Genomic DNA, 11,165 nt, shown 5'->3' with positions numbered 1-11,165 from the left:
CTGGAGATGTGGCATATTCCTTCTTGTCTCAATCAAATCACAGCTTTGGCTACTCTAGGAGACAAAAATTGGGTTTCCCCCAGTGACTCAATTCAAGCTGGCAGCTGCTGCTGTGGGTCTTTGCCACGGCCAGGTTGGACCAGCCGGGGAGCTGGAGGGGCTGAGTCTAGACCAGAGATGTCCAATAGAAACATAATGTGACCCACTATGTAATTATAGATTTTCTAGTAACCAAAGGAAAAAGAACCAAATCAAAATGATTTTAATTGGTAAAATATTTTTTGTCATCTGAACATGGGTTTACATTGATGATACAAACATTTTTCAAGTTTGTTCAGCCAGACACAGTGGCTCACGCCTGTAATCCCAGCACTTTGGGAGGTTGAGGAGGGAGGAACACTTGAGCCCAGGAGTTGGAGGCCAGCCTGGGAAACATAGCAAGACTCCATGTCGACCAAAAGAAAAATTCAAAATTAACCAGGCGTGGTGTTGGCCACAACTGTAGTCCCAGCTATGCAGGAGACTGAAGCAGGAGGATCTCTTGAGCCCAGGATTTCGAGGCTACAGTGAGCTAAGATCATAACCACTGCACTTCAGCAAGACCCTGTCACTAAGGGGAAAACGATGTTTTTTTGAGACAGAGTCTCCTTATATTGCCTAGGCTGGTCTTGAACTCCTGGGCTAAAGGGATTCTGCCCATTCAGCACCGCCCCCCCCACCCCTACCCCCAAGTAGCTAGGAATACAGGCACACACCACACCTGGCACTTTTAGGGTTTTTTTAAACCAAACTTCTGAACATGAATCTTCACAATCTTGGAGAAAAAGTCCTTTTGAATAAAATTACTGGTCTGGGCTGGGGGCAGTGGCTCATGCCTGTAATCCTAGCACTCTGGGAGGCTGAGGAAGGCGGATCCTTTGAGCTTAGGAGTTCGAGACCAGCCTGAGCAAGAGTGAGACCCCGTCTCTACTAAAAACAGAAATAAATTATCTGGCCAACTAAAATATATATAGAAAAAATTAGCCAGGCATGGTGGCGCATGCTTGTAGTCCCAGCTACCCGGGAGGCTGAGGCAGTAGGATTGCTTAAGCCCAGGAGTTTGAGGTTGCTGTGAGCTAGGCTGATGCCACGGCACTCACTCTAGCCCAGGCAACACAGCGAGACTCTGTCTCAAAAAAAAAAAAAAAAAAAAAAAAAAAATTACTGGTCTGATGAGTGTGGCTTTAGGAAAGACCTCCGAGTAAGTTTGACTAATTTCCTTGATCAAAATATGAGATTTTATTTTCATGATCCAAAACTATTCAAAATTGTCAGAATCTCACCTTTTGGCACAAAAGATGTCAGGGTGGAAATCTGCCCTTGGTTCTTGGTATGCTCTTGACCAAAGAACGACCAGACACACCAAAGTGTCAATTCCAGACTAGTATCCCGGTCCTCTGACTCCTTGCTTAGAAAAATCACCAGCAAGGCCAGGGCAACAGCGTAACCTGAGGCAGGGAGCAGTTTCCCAGGAGCAGCTCTGCAGTGTAGAATAACATGGGTCTGCCTGCGACTGGAGAGAGACCAACTCACTCACCCACTGACTCACTCACTGACTACTGACTTCTCAGATTGTTTCCTTTTATTAGCCCAGTCTGGGATCGGGCTCTTGGGAGGTGTAGGATGTTGGCAGATGATCAACAGGTGTCCTCAATATCCCATCTGCACATACAGCTTCCCTCTAAGAAAGCCCACCAGGGGTGAGGTGGAGGGGGGTGAATCACAATGCAGACTCAAGCTAATGGCATATTAATTACCCTTAGGTTACTCTAGGTCACTTTCTAAATCTTAGTATACCTGGGCTGGGGAATTCCTAGATTGATAAAGCATTCCCTCCTTCCCCAGGTGTAGCAGTTGCTCTGGATAGGATTAAGGGTGGGGCAACACCAAAATCGAGTGCCCGCCCTTATCATTCTTCCCAGGTGGAGCAATTGATCAGAACAGCACCAAAACAGGGAACCTTTGTCCCAAGAAGAGCCGGAGATCCTAACTATCTACCTAACAAAATTAGCTCCATTTACAGATTAATTTTGATGCTCAATATTTCATTCCAACAGTTTCAGTCCTAATCCCAAATCCTATCAATACCCATAATATGCAAGATCTAATCTAGAATGCTAATATGACAATATTTGTCCAGATTAATTTTTAAAACCCTTAAGTCAAAATGACATCCTTTATTTGTGGCAATCTCTTTACAGCTTCAATAACAATCCAATTTATGACACAATTAAATCAAAATCTGATTGCATTAAGGAAGTTAATCAGGGCATGACTAGGGTGGGAGGAGGGACCCTCTATATAAAAACTCCAGGTAAGTGGAGCTCACTCCACAACTGAGCTGTCGGTGGAAAGAGGTGGAGGCTAAAGGAGAACCTAGGGGAGGAGACGTGAGTCTGAACTCAGGTGATTTCTTTCTTTACCTACTAGATTACTACAAAGGACAGATATTAGAGAGCAAGGTTTGGAGAATGTGTGGTTACTAATTCAGCAAGTGTTATTTGAGGCCAACTCAATGCCAGGCACTTAGGGATACGGGGTCCTCTCCTAGGAGCATAAATTCGATTTTCAGTACCCAGGCTGGAGAAATTACTATCACCCATTTCCTTAGTCATAGCTTGGCCAACTCTATAAGATGATGAATGGAGTTTCTCCCTTTGATTTGTTCAACCTCAGCTATTGGAAGGGAGTTTTGCCACAGCCAGATTGAAACAATTGAGCTGCTGACTGGGAATGTTAGAGAGTCTTTGGGTCTAGACCACTGCTGTTCAACAGAAATATAAAGCAACTCACTCATGTAATTATACACTTTCTAGTAGCCACATTAAATTAGGAAAAAAGTCAAATGTTAATACAGAAAATGTGATATCATTTCAGCATTTAATCAATGCCTAAATGTTCTTAACAAGATAATTTACATTCTTTTTCTCATTACATCTTCAAAATCCAGTGTACTTCTTTTTTTTACACTGAAAGTTCATCTTAATTCCTATAAACTGAGCTGGACAGCTGAGTCTCCACCATTTCACCACACGTGCTTCCCAAAGGAAGAACCATGTCCTTCATTCCAACTAGCATTTCAAATATCAGAAGTTCAAGGCCAGGAGTCTTTTATAGACATATTTATGTTGTGCTTTCATTACCTGTTACCAGGCACTGCTATACCTATGCATGTAAAGATGAAAGAGCCCCAGGGAGTATTGTCTTTCAACTCATGGACTCCAATATCATGTACATTTTTCCACAGAGGGTGGCCATAGCTGAACAATTTAAAGAAGCAAGTAAATGTCTCATCTGCCTGTCTTATCTTGAAAAACCCATGCGCCTCGATTGTGGCTTTATCTGCTGCCTCCAATGCATCAGCTCACTCCGGAAGGACCCCAGTGGGGAAGGTGTCTCGTGCCCCTCCTGTTCCGTGGTCACTCAGAAGAATGACATCCGGCCCCATTGCCAGCTGGGGAAGATGGTTTCCCAAATCAAGGAACTAGAGCCCCAGCTGAGAGCAATTCTATACCAGAACCCAAGGATGCTGAAGTTCCAAGGTAGAGAATCTGTGCCACCTGCTCTCACTCCATCAATGGCTCTTGAAAAAGCAACTGTTGTGCCTTCTGAGTAACAGTTGTCACCTCTGAGCATAGATCAGGGACAGCTGGAGATTTTGAAGGAAATATAGTATTTAGGTCACACGTCCCAGCCCTTGTGCCACCAGGGGCTACTGAGCCTTTGAAACATGGCTAGTGCCCCACATGGAAATGGGATGTATGGAATAATATGTTATTTAAGGAAATTTTGCATGTTATTTTTTTGATATGTCTACAGAAAATTTTTAAATTATACTCGTAGCTTCATTGTATTTCTTTGGGCAGGGCTGACCCAAAACACAGCTTCTCAAATTTGAACATCCATTAAATTACCTGGAGATCTTGTAAAAATGCAGATTCTGATTCTATAGCATGGGGCTGGCCTGAGAATCTGGATTTCTGACATTTATAAGTAAAATTGTTTTTCCATCATTTAAAATATTTATTAGATATCTATATTTGGACTGAGTCTGTGCTAAATTTTATAACTTTGAGTGTAAACAAAAATCACGGTCTGTCTCCATGGATCTCATGCACTAAATGGAAAAAATCTTTAATAAAATAATCAAAAAACTTAATGTAAAAAGAATGCCTAATATAAGAGTGACTTGTAACAAATATATTTATTCATTCTTTATATGAAATTTGACTTAATTAGGGAATGCATCTTTCCACAGTGGATATGACCTTGGACATTGACACGGCCAACAATCAACTCATCATTTCTGATGACCTGAGGTCTGTCCGTTGTGGACATCTCAAACAGAATCGCAGAGAGTGTGCTGAGAGATTCAAACAGGGAATCTGTGTCCTGGGCTCCCCTCGGTTTACCTCTGGACGCCATTACTGGGAAGTGGACGTGGGCACAAGCAAAGAATGGGACCTGGGTGTTTGCAAAGAATCTGTTGATCGACAAGAGCCAGTTCTGCTGTCTTCAGAATCTGGCTTCTGGACTGTGGGTTTGAGAGAGGAAGAGCTCTTCGCAGCCAGCACTGTGCCTCTAACCACCCTCTCGGTGACTCCCCGGTTACGCCGAGTAGGCATTTTTCTGGATATGGATATTGGAACCATTTCCTTTTATAACATCAGGGATGGATCCCATGTCTTTACATTCACTAAGGTGCCTGCTGCAGAGCCACTGCGCCCGTTCTTTGCTCCTGCAAATTCAGTTAGAGATGATCAAGGCCTCCTGAGCATCTGTCCCATGATGCATCCAGCTACTGGCAGATCTCTAGTTCATCCTGAGCAAGGCAGATAAACTTTTAGCCACAAAATCACATAGACAAAATCTCATTGTGCTGGAACTAAAATCGTTTCTGCTTGGGTCAACACATGGGACAAATTTACAGCAGAAAAATATGGTACATTTCAAGAATCATGAATATAAATTAAGTAGACATTTCAAATATTAAATATCATCACGGTTGTCTTTTGGGTTTTATGTTTATATTTCTGTTCCAATAAATAGGTTCTAAGCTCTCAGATCAATTTCCAAATATTTTCCTTTTTATTTTCTGTAAGAGCTGTGTGTTAAGGAGATTATAAATAAACATTTGGATGTGATCCAACTGATCATGTGATTTTCTAAATGAAGAAGAAATAAGCCCTAATATAAATAGTAAAAATATATGTGTGTAGGTATCCTGTTAAAAAATGAACCAATACTTGCGTAATATACAGAAGTTGGAAGACAATTTATCACCATCACAACAAATTTTATCTGACATTTTCTTGAACCTGACCCTGTCTGTACTATAAACACTGAACCATTAAGTCTCTAACTTAGGTTAGACTCCTGGGAGAAGCTGATGTCCTCACTCATTCTGTCCTCTGCCGTCTACATTTAATAGAGAAGCAAGGCATGGATACCCACTATCATTACTTCTTCTTTCAAAAAAATCAATAAAATCAAATAATCTTTAGCAAGATTGACCAATCTAAAGAGGGAAGACACAAATCATCATTATCTAGAATGAATGAGAGAACTAACCACCAGATCTATAGATAGAAAAAGGATGCTACAGAGTATTACATAGTTATACCCATAAACTGAGTAACTGTAATACTAAAAACATACAAAGACATGTAAAAAGAAAACTAAAGATCAACAAACTTATCATACACATAAATTTAAAGATTCGCAAAATACAGTATACAGAAAATTGATTTATCAATATATTAAAGTACTACATTCTGACCAAATGGGTTGTACTGTGGGATTGCAAGGGTATTTTGACATTAGAAAATAATGTAATTTACTATATCAACAAAAACTATACAATCATGTCAAGAGGTGCAGAAAACATTTGACAAAGTTCAACAACCATTAATAATAAAAACTAGGGGGGCTGGGGGTCAACAGCAGTATACATAACCTAAACTTTTGTACTCCCATAATAACCTGAAATAAAAACATAATAATAATAACAAAAACTATCAGCAAACTAAATATATGAAGGAACTTCCTCAGTCGGGAAGAGGCTATCTTCAAAGATTATAAGGAAATCATGCTTAACTGTGAAAGACTGAATGTCATCCCCGTGTGGTCTGGAACAAGACAAGGATACCTGGTCTTATTCAACCTCATGCCACCAACTGAGCCAGTGCAATACAGTGAGAAAAAGAAAGGGTACATATTAGTACATATAGAAAAGAAAATAATAAAGCCTCCTCTGTTTTTAGGTGACATGATTGAAAATGCAATAAAATCAATTTTTACACGTTAACTGATTCACTATTCAGAACCACCCAAGGGCAGATTCTGTTACTATCTGCACATTGAAGAAAAGGAAACTGAGGTTCAGAGAGGCTGTTGAGCAGGTCCTGTGGGAGAAGATGTGTGCTAGAGGAGGAAGTGGCTGGATAGCAAAGGACAATCATGCAATAGGAAGAGTCCAAAAAAGTGAAGAGTAGAGGACACTTCCTGATGCATTCTATGACATTTGCATTACCCTGATCCCAAAGCTGGGCACCGACAGTGCAAGAAAAGGGAACTGCAGACACGTGTGTGTCAATGGGTGAGAAAAGAGCCACAAGAAAAGTGTGTGCACATGTGTTTTAGAGCATGTGTATGTTGGCTCTGGGGCAGAGCACAGATCATGGACTAACAAGGCATAACAGCGTGAGTGAGCAACAACTGGAGGAGAGAGTGAGAGTGTATACGAGAGTGTGTGTGACAAAGGGGTGCATGTGCGTTTCAGAAACTATTCCAAAAAAATCAAAGAGGAGGGAATTCTGCCCAACTCATTCTATGAGGCCTGTATCACACTGATACCAAAAACAGACAAGGATACAACAAAAAAGTAAACTATAGACTAATCTCCCTGATGAGCACAGACACGAGAATCCTCAAGAAAATACTAGCAAACCAAATCCAACAGCATACCAAAAAGATGATACACTATGATCAAGTGGTATTGTACATCAAGACCATGGGGATGGTTCAACATACACAAATCAACAAATGTGATACATCACATAAGCAGAATCAAAGATAAAAACTATGTGATCACTTTAATAGATGCAGAAAAAGCATGTGATAAAACTTAACACCTTTTCATGATAAAAACCTTCAAGGAACAAGGCATACAAGAAACATTCCTAAAAATAGTATATGACAAACCTACAGCTAACATTCTACTGATGGGGAAAAGTGGAAAGTGTTTCTTCTAAGATCTGGAACAAGACAACCATGCTTACTTTCACCACAGTCATTCAGCATAGTACAGGAAGTCCCAGCCAGAGCAATCTGGCAAAAGAAAGAAATAAAAGTCATTCATATTGGAAAAGAGAAAATCATGATATCACTGTTTGCTGATGATATGATCTTATATTTAGAAAAACCAAAAGACCTCACCAGAAAACTCTTAGATTTGATAAATGAATTAAGTAAAGTTGCAAGATACAAAATCAATGTACAAAAGTCAGTAGCATTTCTATATATCAGTAATCATCTAGCTGAGAAAGAAATCAAGAAGGCAATCCCATTTACAATAGGTACAATAAAATACCTAGGAATAAATTTAACCAAGAAGGTGAAAGATCTCCACAAGAAAAACTACAAAACCCTGATGAAAGAAACTGAAGAGGACACAAATGAAAAAAGACCCCATCCATGCTCATGAATCATGAGAATCCTGGTGGGATCAGAGACACTGGCTACTGCTCTGGGAAGCTCTCCTTTGAGTGCAGCATTCACTTCTTGGATCCCAAGGGAGTTGAGCCACACCTGGAGGAGGATGACCTGGTACATGGCTCAGCAGTTCTGTGTGCAGCAGAAACCCAGGCAGGTGACAAGGGGGCCCCAAATACAAGGTTCCTCCTCACAGGGCCCATGCAAGAAGTAGGCTTGCTAGGGTCAGAGGCTGGCCTGGCCGTGTTCCTAGAGGCAGCCTTGCTTGCAGGGGTGCTGAGCTCTTGACTTGAAATTAGGAGTTTCTTCTTGGGTGGGCCCCTAAGGATGTGGCTAAAAGTATCTCCAAACACAGAGATATTCATCGTGCTGGGTCCCACACTCACCATGGGGGTGCCCTGGCCAGGAGAGTTCCAGCTGTTCGAGCCCAGGCTTCCCCCATAGCTTGTGTGGTGGTTGGGGCCCCTCTTCTTTCTGCTGTAGTGCTGAGTGCTCCAAAGGCAGAGCTCAGATCTAGGGCTGCCTCTCTGCTCTCCAAGCCCACTAGTGTTGGTGAAACCATGGATCTCAAGGAGGGTGGGCTTGTGCTGCCCAGAATTGAGCAGAGATGCCAAATATTTGGTAAATATTGGTTGCAGGGCTGGGTGTGTAGGTGGCAACTGCAAAGCCAGAGGCAGTGCATGAGTCAGGGGAAAAAATACAGTTTTGGTGCCAGCAAAGGCTGGCTGGGTGCTGGCATCGGTGCTGTAGGTGGAATTTGTGGGTAACAACCCCCCTAAATCTGAGCATGTTGTGCTGCCCCAGGCTGGGTGACCTGGACAAGAGGTCGGGGAGAAGAGGCTGGAGCTGAAGCTACCAGGTCTTCACTGGAGAGAACTGTCAAAGGCAGTTTCAAGGCCTCCTCAAATGCACATGTCGAAGCTCTAATCACCAACATGATGGCATTTGGAGGCGGGGACTTTGGGAGGTGATTAGATTTAGATAAGGTCATGAGGGTGAATCCCCCCGTGATAAGATTAGTGCCCTTATAAGAAGGAGAAGAGGAGACACCAGAGTTTTCACTCTGTGCTCCATGTGAGGCCTAACAAGAAGGCGGCCACCTGCAAGCCAGAAAGAGAGTCCTCTCCAGGAACCAAATCTGCAGGCACTTTGGTCTGGGATTTCAAATCTCTAGAGCTGTGAACAAAGTTTCTGTTGTTTAAATCACTCAGTCTATGTCATTTTTTTACAGCAGCCTCAGCAAACTAAGGCAGTCACTCTGAGAAGGTGATAATGTAAGAAAACCCCAGTACCCGTGTAGTCCACAAAATGCTCAGGCTGCCATAACAAAATCACATAGATTGAGGAGGATCTTGATTTTTTGGGAATAGTTTTCAGGAAGAGTGGTATTAGTTTTTCTTCACACATTTGGTAGAATTTGGCTGTAAATCTATCCAGTCCTGGGATTTTATTTGTTGGGAGACTTTATTACTGATTCAATCTCATTATTGTTCTGTTCAGGGTTTCTACTTCTTCCTGGTTCAAACTTGGTAGGTTGCATGTTTCCAGGAATTTATGTATTTCCTTTTGCTATCTAGTTTGTAAGTGTATAGTTCTTCATAATAGTCTCTGATGACATTTTATATTTCTGTGGTGTCCGTTGTAATGTCTCCTTTTTCATTTCTAATTTTGTTTACTTGGGACTTATCTCCTGTTTTCTTGGTTGGTCTCACTAGTAGTTTATCAATTTTGTTTATCTTTCAAAAAACCAACTTTTCATTTTGTTAATTGTTTTTATTTTTTACTCTCTGTTTTATTATTTCTACGCTGATTCGGGAATTCCCTGCCCAGCAATGTTTTCTGGAGGCACATGCCAGTGGGTTAGACAAGGAGGCCGGACTCCCTGCCCTCTGGACTCGAGCTGGTTGCTGGAAACACGGTGGGGAGGTGTGTGGGTTGGACTCGGGTGGTGAAGAAGCATGCGTGGACAGACCTGACAGTAGAATACTGTGGGATTCTGGGAGGCGGGGCGCTGAGACAATGCCCGCCCCCATCCCCCCGACACACACACAGGAAAACCACCGTGTTTGACAGGAGCGAGTTCTGCATTGAGGAGGAGCCCACCTCTGGGAGCCATGGAAACCAGGCACATCTTATTCAGGCACTGGGGCAGATCTGGAGCAGCAGCCCCTCTCCCACCCATTCCAACCAGGAGAGCAGTTCATGCCAAGAATTTGGCAACTACTCCCTCTCCCCACTGGGTGCGTAACTGCAGGCTGAGTCATCCACAGAGAGCACGGTCCATGCTTCTTCCTTTATGGACTTATAGTGGACCCAGGGTGCCCAATTTTGGAGTGCCCCGCCTGCCGGTGTTTCATAGAGAGGCACCCAAGCGGGGCAGGCACGCAGGCCAGGGGGAGTGTGAGAGCTGGACAGTCAGATTGTGAATCTCAGATGGCCCCATCTCCACAAGCAGACTTTCCGGCTGAGCAGGGTCACTTCAGCCCCTCCCTGGAAGCTTTCCCCAGAAGCTGGGAGCAGACCTTTGAGACCTGTACAGTTACCTTACCAGCTTTTGTGGAGCCTGAACCCAGCCAGCCCAACCCAGCCCCGCCCAGCCTGACTCCCCCACCGGCCTCTACTGTGGCAGAGAATAAGGACAAGCCTGGAAGTTCCAGGGCCCCACCCACCACCTGGGGCATTAGGTGCTCCTCCCGAGAGTAGGGCCAGTCACAAAAACAACACGCAGCCTGTTCCTTCTGGCAATCGCCATCTACTGACACGGAGGTCAGCTTGCACAGCCCTTTATGACATTTACTGACTCAGTGGTACAGGATGAGATCGATGATCGATTCTCCTGCACAAGCGCCCCCTACTGTCTCAGAGATTAAACTGGTTGTGCCAGTAGGATTCACAGTGCTAGTTAGAACACACGCTGGGGAAAGAGCAAGGATTTCCAAGGCCTCCATCCTCTCTCATGAAAGAGAGACAGGGACTCTGTCCACACCCACAGCTCAGCACTGCTAGAGCATACAAGCAACTGAGAAAAACCATTACACTAAGGATTATCCATAACTAAGGCATCTGTCAGGAACATAGATCGCCATCAGAGCACTCCCAAACAAAGCCAAAGGTTCTTACCCCACATAAGCTACAAACAGCAGCATATGAGGTTGGGGAGGGGAGGATAGGGAGTCTCATCTAAGCAAGAGAAAATCCAAAACTATCTACGGCCATACCACCCTGAACACCCCCGATCTCGTCTCAATAGGATTTTTAAAACTTTTACTTCCATCACTTCTTCTAGGTGGTTTCTTTAATATTTAAAAGAACTAATGATTTTAATGTCCATTCTGGAATCTATGATATATTGCTATCTTTAATATTTACCTAAAATAATGCTCTAAATTTTTAAAACCAGAAATGTGGCCTAA

At 43.0% G+C, this 11,165-nt stretch overlaps 1 protein-coding gene across 1 annotated transcript; it reads left to right on the top strand.

The window, feature by feature from the left end:
• Positions 1–3,253: 3,253 nt before the first annotated feature.
• LOC123626184 (ret finger protein-like 4A) lies at positions 3,254–4,878 on the top strand. The gene is made up of 2 exons (XM_045535098.1): positions 3,254–3,581; positions 4,298–4,878. Exons 1-2 carry the CDS (start codon positions 3,254–3,256, stop codon positions 4,876–4,878), a joined length of 909 nt encoding a protein of 302 aa, XP_045391054.1.
• Positions 4,879–11,165: the final 6,287 nt, after the last annotated feature.

This window comes from Lemur catta, chromosome 21 (genome assembly GCF_020740605.2).
Source record: "Lemur catta isolate mLemCat1 chromosome 21, mLemCat1.pri, whole genome shotgun sequence".
Classification (NCBI taxonomy): domain Eukaryota; kingdom Metazoa; phylum Chordata; class Mammalia; order Primates; family Lemuridae; genus Lemur; species Lemur catta.
Note: the sequence above shows the minus strand (reverse complement) of the source record. Positions and strands in the feature narration are given on the sequence as shown.